The sequence below is a fragment of the Gasterosteus aculeatus genome, chromosome 2 (genome assembly GCF_964276395.1).
Source record: "Gasterosteus aculeatus chromosome 2, fGasAcu3.hap1.1, whole genome shotgun sequence".
NCBI lineage: Eukaryota > Metazoa > Chordata > Actinopteri > Perciformes > Gasterosteidae > Gasterosteus > Gasterosteus aculeatus.
Window position 1 is genome coordinate 6,275,058 of NC_135689.1, and position 19,524 is coordinate 6,294,581.

Here is a 19,524-nt window from a genome sequence, read left to right on the forward strand (position 1 = left end):
ACCACTACCACGAGATTACAGTGTATGTATTGAACTGAATGCATTGTAACAAGCGATAAGTGGATGTTGAGCTCTTATGGTGGAAATACGATGTATAATGTATCAGAAGAGCGAGCCAACGGGTCCACGCAGAGGCAAACCAACCCAGATACATCCAGCCAATTTTGTGAGCACGGATCTAATTCTAGATTTCACCCTAATCAAAAAAGATGTAATTAATTAATCAGATAATTCACTGCCACGCATGGCAGGACGCACATCTGTGCAGCGGTAATGGGGAGGGAGCGAGACGTGCTGAGCGGCGCAGCACCAGCGCTCCCCCCCCCAAAGCCGGCTCGCCAACACTGCCGGAATCCAGCGCGCCTTTGAAAAGAAAAGAAAAGGAAAAAGGTCCAGCGGTTGGATGACCTCCCCCGCACCGAGCAACGTGACCGGGGGGACGGACTCGTTTCGAGGCTGTTTGAGGTAACAGAGGTGACACGGGGGAGGCAGCGCCTGTACAAGGCAAACATAAACTGTGACACTTCATCTGAAAACAATAGAGGGTGGGGGGGGGCATGGACACCCCGAGTGTGCTCTCATCCACGTCTCCATTGTCTGCCCTCCTCTTTCACTCCTCCTCCGAGCATGGAGCATAAGCGGGGTGAGAGAGGGGAGGGGAAGGGGAAGAGGCGGAGGGGGGAGTGTTGGGTGGGGGGCAGAGGTGGGGGCAGTGGGGGTCTGCCTGTGTTCTTTCCCCTCTGTCTGTGTGCGAATGCACAGACGGTTCAGTAGTAATTTGATGTGTGTCCCCGGGGACATTTGATGGATTAAAGCTAAGCAGCTCCATTTCGCAGCACCACCTGATCTCCCCCTGCCTGTGCCCCATATAAAGGCCGGCGTGATTGCTGATCTCAGCTAGTCTGACAGTCTCTCTCTCTCCCTCCTCTCTCTGTCTGTCTCCATCTCTTCTCTTCCTCACTGGTCCCTGAAGCCTGCCGCATCACAGGAGCTATCCAGTGCTGAACAGGATCGCTTTTATTTTTTCATTTTTTCATTTTTTCGGGGAGGAGGGGGGGGAAAGCTGGGGGAGCCAGAGAGTATCACACAGCATTTGCCGTCAGCCTTGTTCTTCGCTGGTTTCCATTTCCTTTCTTATCTTATGTTTTTTGGCCGCTGTCTCCACATTAACTGCGAGGATTTACCGTCAAGACAGATCTGCTCGTGTGCTTCCTTCACAGGGTCTTTCCTTTTTTTTTTCTCATGCGTTTTTCTCAGCTCTGTGTTTTTATCCATTGAAACATGCCACGCTCATTTTTGGTGAAGAAGATCAAGCTTGATGATTTCTCTTCGTCCAATGTGGCCACTTCCCATCACCATCACCACCACCACCACCTGGACGACTCGTTCACTTTTGCACGCTCCATCACAGACTCGGTGACCAGCCTCGGGGTCCGTCTCAGCGAGAATGGTGAGTTAACGTGCCTCCGGTCTGCCCCGCTCCGGCTAAAGACGTGCTCGCGCTCGTGCTTGCCCGTGGACAGCTCCGGCGCTCATTTCAGCACGCCGGACATTTCCACACTCAGCCCAGATGGCATCCTCTTTTGCTTTTGTGTCGACGTAGGTTTTTTTTTCTTTCCTTTCTCTCGTAGTGTGTAAATTAATGTGAGATGTTCCACGCAGCCAGCTGATTTCTGCATCGGTATCCTGAATAATCCTCTCCAGTGGCACCCCACCCCCATTCCCCTGCTCCCAGACTTTTGTTTTTTGACTCCAGTGAAGGACAGACACAATTCAGGTCACAGCCACGGATTAGCTTATGTAAATAGGGAAGCAAACGCGTGTATAACCGGGAGAAGCAGTTACGTGTTTGTGTGACTGCACCAGCCCTGTGTTGGCTGAGCGCACTTGGGCTGACTATATCTGGTCATCACGTGCACTAACAAATTCATGAATATGAGAGATGAGTATCGGATGATACATTTGTCCTTAGCTGTTATTGTCCTTGAGTTTCCATCACCGTCCGATCCTCCCTTGCCCCCCTCTTCCCATCCAAATGGAGCATGCACAGTTTCCCCACCCCCATCGCTCCACCACATCTTTCCTTTCCTTCCGGGCATTTGAAAACTAGCAGGGGGGTTAGGGTTTCAGCCGCGCAGGCCTATCGCCGACACGAGAGACGTCAACACACTGTACAGTACCGCCGGGGGGGAGGCGGGGAAGCTGGGCTGAAGGGACGGCGGAGCAGAGGAGAGAAAAAGAGAGACAAAAGTGCTTGGGGCAGCAGTGAGGCTGATCACGTGACGAGAGGTTGTACAGTAAACATGACGAAAGTCACATAGCTGCACTGTGGTCAGCACACGCGGCCGGCCGCACGGTCGGAGCCGCCAGGCGACCTTCACTTTAACGCTCCGCTTTAGGCTCACCCGCTTCCATTTTGTGGCCACGTTTAAAGGGCCATATGTGTGTCTTTGTTGTGATTTGTTGGGGATGCGTTGGCAGAGAGAGGCTTCTCGGGCCACAGCTGAATGCTGAGATGATGCCCACCTGTTATTCAACCGTGGCGATAACAGGGTTTGCTGAATTTTAGATGGAACAGGATTAGTGGTATTAAAAATGTCTGGGCTGGTTTGTGGAGTGGAACGCTTTGCTAAATAACTAATCTACAGAATTAAGAAATAAAACATTATTTTTTGTATTTATTAAAAACATGTTTTTAGTAACTTTGGATTGATTTGGATTTCCTGCTGCACAATCTTGCTTCATTATTAAATCGTAATAAAGTATGTAATTATTTTCACTCTCTATTGTTCCCAAATATTTTGTTCAACACCATGAAAAATAAGGGTTGCATTAATAAGAAGCAAAGCACGATAAGGCACTACGCCCGGTGTTGACAAAAGGCATTTCATTTGAACAAAAGAATCCTTTCGTGCTGAGTCCTCCAAAAAAAAAGAGAAGAAGGATTGGGGAAAATAAAAGAATTCACAGCGGGGCTGAAACACCTAACATCAGCACTTCTGCCGTGCATGAGATTTACTTTCCCCCCATTGTGGAGACATTTGACTTGAGTGTCTGTCGAACAACAATGAGGGGTGGCTGAGAGGGTCCATTAATTACATGCTTACTTTGCATGAGAGAAACCAGCCTGTGAGCCGGAAAGGCTGATACAGCGCGCGTCCTGAATGATGAGCTCCGTGTCTGACCTTGGTAATATAGTAAACAACTCTGCTTCCAGTGGTACAGTATGTTCGGTATCAGGAAATCGGGGCCATGTTGTTGTACACGGTGCTGAGGCCCTTCGGACGTGCTGGTCGCAGTCTGCAGTCTGGCTGCGAAAACAGGTGGCTGTAGCTGGGAATCGCTGCTGAAGCTGCAGCATTTGCACATGTAATTGTGATCGTACGAATTTAGAAAACAAAAAGATGAATAGACAGGACTTTTGAAAAGGAAGTGCAGCGCTCTCGCGCCATCTGCGCAGTTTAAAACAGTGGAGCCATGCGGTGCGGCATAATAGTGAACGCACAGACCCGGTGTTCCCCTTTCACCGGGCGTCACGGCCGCGTCTTTGACAGAGTGGCCGTGTGAACGGAGACCTTTAGGAATGGGGACGCCGCAGTGAGAGGCCACTTCAACGCATCTCTTAATGGCCCTGTTCCTTGAAGGCCCTCTAGTGAGCTCGCTGCGGCTGCAGAGCTCGAGCCACGTGTCTCACATTATCGGGCCTCAAGCACACTGGGCTCAATAAACTATTGTGTGTCGCAGATACTTGATCTGTTCCTCGCAGTATTTCTATTCTTTCTAGCAGCTGCACTGTTTTACATATGATAGCCTATTGATTGGTCCGAAACTTTGAATTTCATTAAGAAGCAGTCAATACCTAATTTCCACCGCTTGCTGCACACATTGCTTCAGTATTTTTTTTTCTGCAGTTATGCACTATTTCTCCCAGGAAAAGAATTTCACCACCTATTATAATTTCACTCGTCAGATCAACTGATAGAATATCAACCCTGGAGGTAACTGCATTTAGCATTAATTCAGCTCCTAGGAGCATACAGATGTATTGAATTCTACTTGGATGCATTTAGCTGCCAGCAAGCTCTGGTGCTGTTCTGGCTTCGGAGGGAAAGGAAAGACATGAATGATGCCAACAATAATATATCTCTCCGAAATCAATGCTCTGTACGATTCAAATCACTCATGGTGCTTTGTGCTTTGCTGCAACATGCTTCAACGTAGCATGAAATCCTACAGGATCTAAGCAGCAGGATGTGATGAGTTCATCTGGTCCAAAACTATAAAAATGCATTTGTTTGCCAATCAGAGGCAACCTGTTTTGTTTTGTGTGAGTGCTTTTTTTTAGAACACTCACATTATATAATACAAAAAAAGTATTTCTTGAGATTTGGAGTTATTAAATGAGCATTCATTCAGGCCACAGCCAAAGAGGACTGACGTACCATAAAGGAAGAAAAGGAGGTCTAATGAATGAGACCACTTTATTCGAGAGGGGCATTAATATGCATCTTTCTCCGCAGGATAGCTTTGATGAGCTATTATCCAGCGCTCGTCCTCACTGTAAAAATTGCAACCTTCCCAGACGCAGCTGCGTGCGTCATGTTTTCCTGCATCACTGCACTATTGTCTGCAACGTGTGCGTTCTGGGGGAAAAAAATGCAATTAGCTCCGTGCCGTCACTTTCACCAATTTTAACCAAGGGCAATCATCCAACATGATAATCATGCAATCAGCAACATGTCACTGTGTCCTTATCCATCACAACCCCTGGCCAACTGTGTTTGCGTGTGTCTCTTGCTCAGGCTACATCCAGGATTACATCACGCCATCTGTATACCAGGGGGAGAAGAAGATGGAGCACAAGCTGGCTTCGCCGGTGTCAGATCCCCTCTACACGCAGGTGAGCAGCGGCGAGGAGTACTGCGACCCCGACCTGAAGCAACCCGACAGCCCCCAGTCTGGCATGACAGCCAGCGGCTTCTACAGTGGTGAATCGGAGGCCCTGGCCGAGGGTTACACCATGGATGCCTTCTTCATCTCCGACGGTCGCTCGAGGCGGAAGGGGGACAGCGAGAGTCGCGAGGGGGGCTCGAGAAGCAGCAGCGCCAACGGCGGGGCCCAGGAGAGGGGCGCCGGCACGGCTCGCCACTCCTGCAACGAGTGCGGCAAGACGTACGCCACCTCCTCCAACCTCAGCAGACACAAGCAGACGCACCGCAGCCTGGACAGCAAGATGGCCAGGAAGTGTCCCACCTGCAACAAGGTGTACGTGTCCATGCCGGCGCTGGCCATGCACATCCTCACCCACGACCTCAAGCACAAGTGCAACGTGTGCAGCAAGGCCTTCAGCCGACCGTGGCTCCTTCAAGGTCACATGCGCTCACACACGGGGGAAAAGCCCTTTGCCTGCGCACACTGTGGCAAAGCCTTTGCTGACCGCTCAAACCTCCGCGCCCACATGCAAACACACTCTGCCTTCAAGCACTACCGATGCAAGCGCTGCAATAAGACCTTTGCTCTCAAGTCCTACCTGAACAAGCACTACGAGTCGGCTTGCTTCAAGGGCTCTGCGGACGAGGACGACTCCGGATCCGAAAACTAACCACGAGGAAGAAGCGAAATTTTGAACCCCTGTTGTAGGTTCACAACCAATAACCCTGTTCACTCTGCCCTCCATGCCTTTTTTCTTCCCCTTTTTTAGAAAGCAATATTTTCACTGAGATTACGTGAAGAAGCTGATTATGGCAAAGACAATTTCAAAAGATGCTGGATTTTTTTCCCTGCACAGTAGCTAATCGTCCACAGAAACATACAATCAAACAACCTTCCCCCAAATAGAGACAGTAGATGGTAGTTGTACACCATTAAGCAACATGTGTGCGCACGGACGTGGGTACATGTAAGCACACACACACTTACAACCAGACATGTATGCAAATGGACACACGCGCACAAACTCTCACACACACACACACACACACACACAGCCACACACACACAAATGTACACACGTGTGCACACACATACACACAATTATATATGAGGCCTGGCATGTGAATTTTTATCAATGACTATAATGAAATTGATATCAATAGTAATAATATTTAGATTCCTGATATTTTATAGCAAATAGTAATGAGAAAATGAAAAAAAAACATTAAAAAGGACTAACAGTGTTCTTTTGTTTTTTAGAGACAAAATGACCTCTTGTATTTTTATGCTGCTTTTTATTTGCTAAGAATTGAATTCTTTTGCAACTGCCAACATGAACTTTTTATGAAAATGTGAACTATGACAGTATTTGCAAAAAAGGGAGATCATTTTAAAAGGTAAAAGACAAACCCCCTTTTTTCCACACCAATGTTTCAATTCAACGGATGTTATTTTTCTATTTGATTTTTCTAAATTTATTTTTTTGTGCTTATTATCCCTTGTCGATCTAAAGCATCTTTGTAACTGTGGGTATTGTAAAAACAAAACAAAAGAGGCTAATTTAAACAAGCTGTACACCATCACAGGCCATAGGTCATTCAATTCAATTCTGCAAGAGCAGTGATTTTAAAACATTTACCGGGCCTGTTGAACAGGTTTTCACACATCAAATTCATAGTCTCGCCCTGATGTACAGACTTGGACTAAACACTGGGAGCCAGACCAAATGATCTATTGTTATAAGTGCCATGTGCGGTTGACTTGTCTATAGCAATGAAAACTCTCGTTGTTCTTCCTCCACCATGGTGGCTTGCATGAACTCTGCTGCCTTCATGGTGCATCGTTCAGTCCTGGAGATCAATCTTCACCCATTATTTGAGGTGCTCCCCCTCCGCCAGTGTTACCTCAGAGTGAAGGTATGGACTCACACACCCTCAGTTACAAAGCGACAGTCAAATGATTCTGTTTGTCTGTTTTATATGTCGCTCAAAGCTCCGCCCACGGCTTAGATGCATACCATCTATTTATCATGTATATACTTTATTTATACCTATTTATCTATTTATTTATTTATTTATTCACCTTATTTTTGTGTATTTATTGAAGACTTGCTAATTTGTTAATTATCATGTATTTATTTATTGTTTATAATTTCAAAAAAATGAACATCCATTGACCTTGTAAGATGCTGCTGATCTTCAAAGAAAATGTTTATATGCATGAAAACTGTAGAGAGTCCATGGGACTTAGTTTTTTAAAGAGGAACAATGTACAGTACCAGTGTTAGGAGACTTCAAACGAATGAATGCAGAATTAACTTTTGTTTTCGTGGCAATAACTTTACTGACACAGCAACTGACATGTATAACAATCACAGCTGTCCTGTTTTCAGTCGATTTAGGGCAATAAAAATAAACGATGAAAACAAAACACAATAATACTCTCCAGCTTACTGTTTTCCAAAAGTCCGCTGCATCCTTTCGACTTTCTGACCCGTTTTGTCTCTGAATCTCAGGCAATAAATGAATGCCAGAAATGCATAGAAAACGGCATGAAAAAATACTGCGATGGGTTATATAAAGAGGTGGGTGTAATCTATTCCCAACAAGGTTTCAACGGTGCAAAAGCAATAATAACAGTGATGCAATAACTATGAGCAACAATCCTTCATACAGCGAGTCCAAAATAGCAACAGATGCTAATTCGTCTAGAAAAGGCTGCTACTCTGTTACATAATCCTTATTTCAACTGTCTCTTGTATCCAATAGCAACCGGGCGAAAACAAATCACTTAAAAGGCAGGTGTGACTTGACTGAAATGCTAGAAGGTTACACAACAGGATTAATATCATTCTAATTTAGGTCACTGATGTAATAAAGCACTTAAAAGTCATAACTGCTCCCAAATGATTCTGTGCGGTTACACGCAGCAAAGCGGCTCTCTGACGTGTCAAAAGGTTGTAAATCCTCTTGTCGTGCACTGTCTTGGTAGAGAAAGTTTTCGAGATTGTTGTGATAATACTATGCGGCGTAATGCACTTCCCACTCCCTCATCATTTGTCCCCCCCCCTCCCCGCGCGGCCCCCCCTACGCGCACCCGGCTGTCCCCCATCCCGTCCCAACTGCATCCGAAACAGACGCACCGGGGATGAGATGCGCCGGAGTGGGATTGGCGGAGGGCGGTGGAGTGTGGGAGGATAACAGGTGTTTGCAGACAGACTGCAGATAGGCAGCGTAATTGAGTCGGTGAGCGACCTCCAGGGGGGAAGGTCAAGCACCAGCAGGCAAATGCGCTGTCAGCTATTTGCATATTCCAAATGGATGACACGTTCGCAGTAATGCTGAGCTCGCCGCAAAAAAAAAAAAGAAACAGAACAGAGAAACCGAGGGGGGAGAAACAAAAAAAGGGAGCAGTTTCTGCTCCATTCGTCCTCCCTCTCGTCGTCCTGTGCTGCGGCTGACTCACTGCATGAGGACCACCTGTCCCCCCCGATCAACTCGCACAACAAACACTTGACTGCATGTCGCTGCATGATTGAACTAATGCAGAGTCCCCACTTCCTATAGCGCTCCTTCTTCTTTGTCTTTATATCTTCATATGGAGATACAACCCATCTCCAAAACCTGGGGTCTGTGTTTTAATGAGGCAGATAAAAGCATTGAGATCATTAAAAACTTCAATTGGAAATGTACCGATCTGGCAGCACTACAGATCGTCCTCAGAGGAAATATTCATTTGCGAAAGGAAAGCACAATCTGATTCTTCCAAACTTCTGAATTTAGATGTAGGGAAACATTGTTCCTCTTTGATGCTTTTTGTAAATATATTTGTATATATATATCACAGCAATAATATGACAATGCATGTAGACATTTATTTGCTCTTTTTCTATCCATGTCTTTTCTTTTTTTGTTTTCTTTTTTTTAAAGAAAAGACAAATACAGGTACCAATTGCAGTCTGAGGGGCCAGATGAATCAGGGAGTGTCTTGATTAAAAACCCATTCTGCTGTAAGTTACAGACGAAAAAACTTTAAACTCTGTGTATTCTGAAAGATTTGATCATGTTCCGTATGATTTTGCTCTTATGTTTTCTTTTATTTATGTGCCCGGCTTGGCTGCGCAATGAAAAAGTGCCAAAAAGTATGATCTACATGACAAAAGCCTTCAACATATGGTTGGCTGCTTGAAACCTTCCATATGGTCCTCAAAGAAAAAAAACTGATTAAGATTTTCCACAGATTCTCTGTCTCTGTCTCCCAGCTGAGTATGAAGAAACGTAAGCCATGATTGCTGAGGGGTGTTTTGATTTATCTTGTTCTGCAATTATTAACAATGACAACCATAACAACAATAACATTAATAAAAACAATAGCACAAGGAACCTCCAAGTTCACTGTTGTTTCTTTTCAAGTGGTCAACTTTCATTCGTAAATAGTGTTTGTAAAACTGGTAATATTGTTATATTGTTAATACTGGAAGTTGCCTTTTGTCAATACGAACACAGTGAGTAAATATAGTCATGGCCTCCTCTGTCATTGTTTGATGCATTTTATAAGCTTTGCTGTCAATTAAGCAACTTTTCACGTCACCAGGCGTAAAGAAAGGCCGACATCCTTTGTTTCTGGCTGCGGCTGAGAGCCGGAGCGGTCAGAGGACCTGATGGCTTCGACTGAGAGTTCCTGAGATGTCGGCGTTATCAAAAGCAGAAGCATCTGTTCCACCACTATCAAGCCCTTCCCGGTCATTAAATTTTAATGGAACATTGATTTTATGCTGAGACTACTCTTTCTAAGTGACTCAAAAGCCCGAGAAAAATATGGAACTAAATAAAAATGAATCACGACAGCGGACGGGGATTATTATTCCGCCGCCTTTCTTGATTGGTTTCCTGGGAATATACAACATTTGAATTCAATCGCTTGTGTCCTTCGGTGTCCTCCAGCGGCACGGCAGCGGCATAATGAGACAGCAGGCAGAGCCGGGCGAGGACTCAGAAACAAGACACTTTGCTGCACTCTCATCCCTCCGCTGTGGGAAAGCACTGACTGCCATTGTTTCCGTCACGGACTTCGGTGCTTGCTTACGTCACTGAGGAGAAACTAAAATAAACTGTCATTTCTGTATTCGCGTGTTGCATTTGTGCAAAGTCAAATCGCAAGTTCACACGGCAGAGTGTTGATTGTCACACCCGCAGCAGATCACGTTGCGGGGGAGACGCACATCAGCATTCATGTGCGGCGCTCACTCAAACTTTACCCTGGCAGATGTTGTCCCTTATCAGATTTCATGACGAAACGAAATAACTGATGTCATTACATGGCGATGGACTGCAAAATGGGGACCCGTGCAATCCAATTACATCACCAGCGGGTGAGCCGCGCGCGTGCGTGTGTGTGCGCGTTTGTAACAACAGCCGCTCTGAGTGATCGGCGCCGCGAGGAAGGAGAAGGAGACCGCGGCCTTTCACATCCCTGCAGCGCGGCGACAGCCTCCCATCGCCACGCGCACACTCTCAGAGCATATCGAGTAAATTATTGAAAGCAACCTGCAGGATTTGAGTGTGCAACACTTCACTTCAAAGATGCTGACCTGAGAACGCCATCATCTTCTGAGCGACTGAGAGGAGAGATTAACGGCCTTCTGATGTGGTGAGGCGGGGTCACTACAAGGTCAACGAACAGCAGCAGATGACTGTTGAAACAAACACCGACGAATGATGCAGCTTACGCAGAAAAGGGACATGCTATTAATATTGAAAGGAATTATTATTATTACGGAAAATTGTTTGTTCCATTTCAAGTGGCAACTGGTGTCTTTTATTTGCTCACACATGACACAGAGAGAAATTAAGAGAAAAATTGATTAAGTCAATTAATATGAACTACTTGCTAAAGAAACCTAAATGATTTTGATGATTAACTGTTGTGTGTTAAGCAATAATACCAAAATGTTTCAGTTTGCAGCTTCTGAAATGTGAAGATTCACCATTTTTCTTTTGTGATAGTAAACAGAATATCTTTGGATCTCTGGACAGAAGGACTTAAACTAGGACGGTTAATAAAAACGTCTGTAATAACTTGTAAATAATCTATAGAGTTGAGTAGTTGCAGCGCCATAAAAATCATACAAATTGTGATCTGCTAAGCCTGCACAGGGAGATTATCTCTATTGCTCAGATCACAGTGGAGTTGATACATATTAGATGATTAATTCATTTGTTAATCAACAGATTAATTATACTGTAGCAATTCTGATAATCGATGAATCATTGCAGTAGTTTGCCGGTGGAATAAAACAAAGTCTTTTGTTCTCAAGCATCTCAAATGTGTCTAAAAGCTGCTTCCACGTCATTTAACCTGAATAGATTTGTGTTTTAGACTGCTGGTCACTAAAGGGATGTCACTTTGAGCTTCCACAACTTGCGATGATGTTTCGCAATTTTTTACATTTTATAGAATATTCCTTAAATAAATTGCAGTGCTAGTACAGAATATGTTATAAGCAGGTTTCACTGTTCCCTCAAAATTCTGCATTGAATGGAGTATTTAGGCTTTAGCTGCTCACAGGTGACACAGCAAACAACAAGTTACCTTTGTATTTCATAAAAACTATTATTATCTAATTCCACACTTCCTGAACTGGTGCCGGCCTGCGCTGTGACCTTTCTCAAACATCTGGCGCCATCTGTTGGCTTATCACCAACTGTTAGCATTGAAAAAATCCAACAACAACAAGCTTTTTGTGTTGGCGACGGCGCGCCGTTGGGTCAACGGGATAATTCAATCAAAGGACATCATCTACAATAGGCCATCTAGGGTTTCTCCTTATTACCAATCTGCATGCATAGTGACCAGTCACTCATCAAGACGTTAGTAAAACAAATGGACTCGTTCGCACTGGGCCAACCAACTGTAACTGCTCCTTTAAGAGCTAACAGTTTGTCTTTTCCCATTCTGCATCACAGGAGAGATGCTCATTAAAAGCGCCTCCATTCCTCACTGTTTCGTCAAGTGAGACTGCCAAGCTCTTTAACTCAGTGTTCTTGATGTTTGTGCTGTTTGTGTAAAACCCATCTGTTTTCTCGTCTCTCTGTTGGCAGAGGGTCCACCTCATCCGTATGCTTCTCTTTTTGAAGTCATGTCAAAATTGCAGTTTTATGCATCTAAGATATCCAACTTGTCATCAGCACTCAAGCAAAAGCCAAGGAGGGTACTCTTTAAATAGCTCATGTTTCCCTTCATATACAGTACGTGCAGAAATAAGGACCACGGATGTGATATTTATCATTTGTTTCAGTCATAGATAAGATCATTTTAACTATGTATTTGTGGCTTTCTATGCTGACATTCAAGCTGGAAAAACATTTCTTCCACTTTTTTGGAGCAAAGCTCAGACATCTGAGCAACCTCACTCCAACGCAACAGTTCTCTCCGTGGGTGAGCTAAATTATATCAAGGCGAGGAAGATCATTAAACATCCCGGTGCAGGCAGCTGTATTATAGAAGATAATAGACAAAAAAACAATTTCATAGGTTTGGGCAGCGAGAGCCACTAGTGAATAATCAATATGAGAGAACAAATCAGGAGCACATTCAGCAGCAAACACCCGCAGTTGCTAAACCGTGTCACCATTTCAGAAACATTCATCTATCACAAAGCTACAGTTTGAAGACTGAAAATCTCCATCAGAATGATTACCACTTTAAAAGCATGTCAACGTGTAAAAGAAAGAAAAAAAAGACGGTAAAAATAAATATAGCTCACTTCCCTGTCGGAAAGCTGGCAGGTAATTTTCTCCGGCTGCTCTAAGTGTGACAATCCCACCGGGACTGAAATCTAATATTAACAGCAAATCATTATGTGGGAACTGTTCTCCCATGACCTGTCGTTGTACCTGTGTGACTAACTCAATCTAGGTAATTGAGATGTGCTAGCAACTAGAGTACAGACCTGCTGTGACAGCAGAGGGTCACACAGAGTGTAGCGGGACTCCAAACACTCCTCAGCACTGGGGAAGATTTACATGTCTATATGCCTTGACGGACAGGCTCTCTTCTCTTCAAGTGATACTGGTGTCCTTTGGTGCCTGATGAAGTGGTGCTTTTTGATTGACAGCAAAGAAGCAAGCTGAAATTGACATTGTATAGAGTGATAAATGGCCTGGGGGTGTATATATATATATATATATATATTACACCATGCATATTGCCTATACTCTAGATATTCAAACAGAGACACCATGTCATGCAGCCGGCTGCACAATCCATGTCAGTATATTACGGTCTGAATGGAATTTGTCAGGCGTTTTTTATGCTACACTGGTGCCAACTAAACTGCTCTTTAGGGAAAAAATGTAGAAAATGTGAGGTGGCTTTCAGAGCTGAGCGGTTTATGGGGAAATTATAAACAGATTGATGCTGTTGCCGCAAAGCTATCACCTGACAAAAGTACATTACATTCACTGAAGCGCCTGAATTACGTTGTGTATTTTGTTGTTTTATTCCACAATGATGTAAAATGTACTGATACTACTGTTAATTCTTACATACTATATATAAACCTCCTTCACGTTTTATATGATCCCTGTGTGACCAATTAATCAACATAAAAGGTGCTGCCATTGTAGTTCAAAGAATTTGTAATAATTCAATATGATGGCTTGCCTCTACTGTCCAAGAAATCATTTTTAATTGTCTCATTAGAAGATGCCGAAGCTGTGGGTTGGAGACCACAACAATAGTTCTGTTTCCGCTCCACTTCCACGGATCTTTGAAGCTTTCCACTTACCTGTGCAAAGCTGCGGGCCCAGACGTCCTTTTTCGTAACCACAGCAACCTGGCTGGCTCTTTGAAATCTCTGCAAAAATAGAAAATCACCAAGTGGTGCACTTTGATGGAGGAAGCCTATATCATGCAACTGTCGACAAAAAAAAAAAAAACTGACCTCATTAAAACTATTGTCACCAAAGGATTCTGGGATTGTAGCGGCTCTTTTCAACAGCGTGACTAATTGCTGGAGTGAATTTTAATGAGAAACAATTTGGCCATTATATGAATAAGCTATCTTGAAAAAAGGGGTATAGTTTGTATTTTTACATGTACAGTACATGCCATGAAAATACTACAACTACCGCAACTACAGAGCTGTTTACATGCTAAGAAACAGACCCTTAACGTTCTGTTTGACAGTTTAAAAAAAAATAGTTCACATTGTTTAGTCGGCTTTATATATGGCTTTTTCTATTGTATAGCATTTGCTCATTTAAATAATTTTGATTGTTGATGCGTGTCAGGTGTCTCATGCGTAAAACGGGCAAAATACTTCTGTTTAAGGGCTTAGACTCTCCTGCTGTAAAATATGGGATTTTCAAATGATTTATATAAGGGACTGGTGTGGCCTTCCGTCTTTCCAAATATATCCAATTCACCTAAAACGTTATGTCACCATGAAACATACAGTGTGTTTTTATGTCTGTGAATGACTTTTTGACAACCATATTGAATACAGTATTCATTCATGCAAATGTGGAAGCGAAGTTTGTGACAAAGTTACTGCATCAGAACTGCAAGTTGAACTTGAATATGGTCAGGAGACAATAAAATTGCATATTTTGAAGGAAGAAAGCATTTATTCTGCAATTACTATTATCATTTTGACACAAACAGCAGGGTGACCTGTAAACTGACTCTTTCTCATAATGTGTACGTGCGAAATGCAATTTTCAGTAAGATTGCATCGACATAGCTTCAAGAGATAAATAACACACCGTTGTACATTCCACTGTTAACGTTAACATCTTGTGGGAATATAAAAGGAATAGAGGAAAATATATTTAGAGCGGCAATAATTGATATTTTAATGCTAACTGAAAATGTGAAACATGAAAGGGGTCAATGCGAGCTTTAGAGAATTATTATCTAAGCAGCTCCCTGGAGCTTTATTCTAAATTTAAGGTCATTGGGCAAAACTTCAATGTTTATCGTTAGTTCAGCTTAACGGACGGTGTTTTTGTGAGCAACAAAAAGTCAGTGTACATTTGTTACCCGTAACAGGGTGGAGCATTCAGCGGCTGGATGGTGTGGAGACCAAAAACAGAGCTAAAAACAGAGAAATATTGGACCTACATTTACCTGGTAAACAGAAACATGACTCCAAATTCATTATTATGTTACGCCGTGACCACTGGGTGTGTAAATAACATATAGGCCTGCTGACGCTATAAGGGTTACCGCAGTGTTATCAACTCACAAGTGGTCGGTCGAGTCCACGGCTCGTTTCTGCTGCCCCTCCGTGGCCGAACAGACGGTGCTGTTTCTGCGCTAACATTAAAGTTAGCTAACGTTAAGTTAATTAACATTGCTTCAGAGCAGCAGTGTTGTGGTTCTGGCATTTTCTCCTGTCCATTCATATGGCAACAAATGGCCGACCAACATCATAAAGTCTAAAGAAACAAAGAGAACTTTACTTAATTTTCACATTTTAAGTCTAAACTTGAACTAACGTTAGTTCCAATCGGGCCTGAGCGGGCATTAACTAAGGCGTGCATTTGTGATTGACAGCGCGGAGGACCAATGAAAACCTTCCATTCAAGTTACTGCACCACGTGATTAAACTGGAATCCAGGAAGTGAGGAAGCGCAAACACGTCTCCTGCTGTGCCGTCGAGGGGGAAATGCTTCGCCTGTGGCACGTTACTAAAGCCGGACGGGTTAATGTGTCAGTGTTATTCCTCAGAAACATGTCGGAGTCGTCTCAGTGTGACGTTAAAAGCAACAGGTCGATTCACTCGGACAACGTCGAGGAGGTTCACAACGTCCCCATGCACGTCATCATCAGACCGATTCCTCCGGTGCTGAATGAGCTCAAAGTTCAGAGTATAATGAACACGATACAGGTAATACCGTTTTAACTGCACAGTAAACCTGTATCTCCACACAAACATCTGCGTTTTACTGAAATAATGTCTACGGCCCTGGATGCACTTTTATTCAACTACCCGGTTTTATTTAAAAGTACTTCAAATCGGATCCACTGTACCAGCAGTAACACTGATAATGATCCAGTAATAATCCACTCATTCTGAATCATGAATACATGAAAGCACAATTTGTTTGATAAAGGGGTGTATTTGAATATTTTGCTCGATTTTAGTATATCTTTAGTGTGAGTACTACCTCCACTGCTTTTACCAAATTCCTACAGGAACATGTCTGTAATAACCTTTAGCTACTAACTCATACTGTGGTTTCCCTCTTCAACATCCCAGTACCGTGTGTCGATGGTTTTGTGCTGTGTCTTTTGAAGAAACACTTTCTTTGTGGGAGGAGGGGGGGTGTCGTAATTTCCGCTGCATACTTGCTGTATGAGATCACAATCAATCTGTCTTTCCTTCAAGAGACAGCGGACGTCGGCGTGGTTCCGCCCATCGACTTGCTCTGGATCACGGGCAGAGAGGGAGGAAACTACTACTACTCCTTCGGAGGCTGTCACAGGTTCGCTGCGTATCAGAGGCTGAACATGTCGAGCATCCCAGCCAAGCTCATCAGATCAAACGTGTCAGACCTCAGCACTTACTTGGGAGCTTCGACCCCCGACCTGCGGTGACAGGAGTGGCTTTTAGAGAGACCTTGCTCAGGTGGTTCACACACACACACACACACACACACACACACACACGGGTGCACGGAAACACACACACCGACACCGCTTTGACTCCTCTGCTGCACTTGGTAGAACAAAGGATTTACCAGCAGGGGGAAATGTAACTCTTTAGTTAAGCACGTTTTTCATGAAATTCTATTTAGATAACATATTTGGTTTTGTAAATTATGCATTTGTACCAAGTGGATTTCATTTTACTTTGATAGATTTATCCTTGTACGTGAACATCAAAAGCAATTAAAAAGCTGAAATCCCTCAAGACACTATTTCACATTGCAGCGTCGTCTTGACAGTTCTTTTTGTACAACAAATACAGAATGTCCATTCATAAGAGGACACAGTTAAGTGACAGTGACATTGTGACCTGGTGTCATAGTAGCAGAAGCACAACGTTACTCTTAACAACACATATCTTTTTAAAGGTATTCAGCTGTCATTCATTTTATTATTTGCAGGTTTCTACTGTGACACGTCAAAATGTGTTCTGTGATTACAATGTGTAATTAATCCACCATTGGCTTTCTTTCAAGTGCACCTATTTGAGCTCCTTCTATTGAAAATGCAGCAATGTTAATTTTAGAAATAATAAAAACAACCAAATGTTTCCAACGGAGAAGCAACACTTTATGGAATCTCATGCACGGTCGACTGATTGTGATGTATGGGACAGCTCAATAAGGCAGGAGAAAGGAGCGCGTAGAGCAGATGGTGTGCAGGAGGAGTCAGGTGTGACGTAACTTCAGGCTGACAAGATTTCAAGTCAAAATGCAAGATGTTGTTGAGTCCTGCTGCGTTTGCTCCTTCTTCCTGTCATCGGTGTTTCTTACTCGTCGTCTGCTTCCCTCATTTATCTTTTTTCCTCTCATCCTGCCGTCGTCAAGGGCTGATTGTATAAAAACCCTCAAAGCTTTTATTACTTCTCTAAAGTGCCATCAGTCAAAATCTGTTTGAATTTTGTAAAAAAGTAACCTTGCTTGTGTCCGAATGCATCCCACTTACAGTAAATAACACGCTTAGCAATCATTTTGAGTGCTTAAACATCATTTCATGATCTTGAAGTACATGTGTGACGTCGGTACCAACCTTGAGACTTGGCAATCGAATTGAATCAAGGCAGTTCCCTGGCCCCTGTGTCTTGGAGGAAGGAACCGCAGGTATGCATAATTATGAGAGTACGCCACACATCACAAGGCGCCGAGACGAGGCCTTTCCGACAGCACCGCCTTCCAACAATGCGAGCCCAGAGCTGCTTAACGCTCTCCCTTTGTGGCCATGCGAGGAAATGAAGGAAGACCCGAGGGCAGCTTTTTACCGAGCGGCCCTGCAGGACTCTGAACCTCTCCTCTGAATCGTCGCGTGTGAGAGGACTTCCTGTGGCTCGCTCAGTGTCTGGAAGTAACCATATCCTCAAAGGAATTTTGACACGTAACACCATCATGAAAAAATTCATTGCACCTGTTGCTCTGGGGAGCCGTTTTTCATGGGTGGTTCTGTACGCTTTGTCTTTGAGGATTTAAGCAGATCAAGGGGTTTTAGTGGGCTGAGAAGAGGAAGTGTTTGTGGACATTTTCATAAATGGATTGTGGCCGTGTCAACTCTCAAATGACTGAACAACGTACGGTGACTCCCTCGTGTCCGGAGACATCTATTGATACCGTCAGAATTACAACAATTTAAGTATATTTTTAATTGTTCTGTTTTTAGAGAAACTTTGAAATGACTTGACAGCACAGAACGTTATTGCCTTTTGTTGTTCACAGCAGCAGCTCAGTCTGCAGCCTGTGGAGATGTTATGTGTTGATTGATTATGTTTCGTGCGGCTGAGAAAATCACTCACTCGTCCAAAAGAACGACGTCATCTGCAGTGACTTTGTTCTGTACTTTTCACATCCCGCCAAATTGTTTTACCTACAGAATGTAAAATGCTCTCGTCTGTTGTACAAACCGAAAATTTGAGAAATGAATTGTTTTTTACTCCAGGCAATTTGAAATAAAGGGCAGAAATCAGACAGTCGTTTACATTACAGTTCATTTAGCGGACGCTTTTTTTTATCCAAAGCGACTTACATTACATTTTTAACCCATGGCTTTTTACATTTTGCCCAGGGAGCAATTAGAGGTTAGGTGTCTTGCTCAGGGACACTTTCGACATGGAACATGAGGCAGTCAGGACTCGAACCACCAACCTTATGCTTCCCAGCACACGCTCTCTACCCCCTGCGACACGATCTCTTGAAATGTTTACAAGCCAGATTTTTCAGTCCTTTATATTATTGTTGTATTATTATGGCAGAATAAAACTACCTGACAAATCATACTAATTTGGTTCTGGCTTTCGTTTAGAGTCCATTTACATTTAAGATACAGCTAAAAAAAAAGAAATCTCTGGTTAGCCAGTCCACCCATTTGTTCCACTTGGGGGGGCTTTACAACCAAATCCTCTTGAAAGAGTTTAGGTGTTTGAGGCGGCGAGACTTCTCACAGCTTCCTATCCGGAATTCCCTCAGACTACGGCTGAGTACAGCCGTGTAATTTGTGCCAGATTTGCAATGCCGTATCCACCCTGTGACCTCGACGCCGTGCGCAGTGGACAAAGTATTCAGATCCTGTTTGGAAAAGTACTAACGAAACACTGAACATACTCTAGTACGATTAAAGGCCTGCACTGAAACGTATGTAAGTATATGCAGGAAAATGTACTTAAATTATTAAAAGCATTGGTATTATGTACTAATATAAATGTAAAATGTCCTCTGTATCTGTTATATGATTCTATGTATTGTATCATTTGGTTATTATAAGTTGTGTGAAATTCTTTTGTGTCTGATGATAATGCTTTTTGTCCCTCGGGGTTCGACATACGGGAGAAAGAGAACCGTCCACCTGGTGGTTACAGGGCGACCGCTCTATCTACAAACAACAAATGTTCTT

The 19,524-nt window shown here is 43.6% G+C and overlaps 2 protein-coding genes across 2 annotated transcripts; both read left to right on the plus strand.

Moving 5' to 3' along the window:
* Nucleotides 1–872: 872 nt before the first annotated feature.
* Nucleotides 873–7,367, plus strand: scrt2 (scratch family zinc finger 2). Its single transcript, XM_040193553.2, has 2 exons — nt 873–1,450; nt 4,803–7,367. Exons 1-2 carry the CDS (start codon nt 1,282–1,284, stop codon nt 5,600–5,602), a joined length of 969 nt encoding a protein of 322 aa, XP_040049487.1. The 5' UTR covers nt 873–1,281; the 3' UTR covers nt 5,603–7,367.
* An 8,086-nt stretch (nt 7,368–15,453) lies between these two features.
* Nucleotides 15,454–18,910, plus strand: srxn1 (sulfiredoxin 1 homolog (S. cerevisiae)). The gene is made up of 2 exons (XM_040193557.2): nt 15,454–15,826; nt 16,330–18,910. The coding sequence occupies exons 1-2, from the start codon at nt 15,605–15,607 to the stop codon at nt 16,534–16,536; spliced, it is 429 nt and encodes a 142-aa protein (XP_040049491.1). The 5' UTR covers nt 15,454–15,604; the 3' UTR covers nt 16,537–18,910.
* Nucleotides 18,911–19,524: the final 614 nt, after the last annotated feature.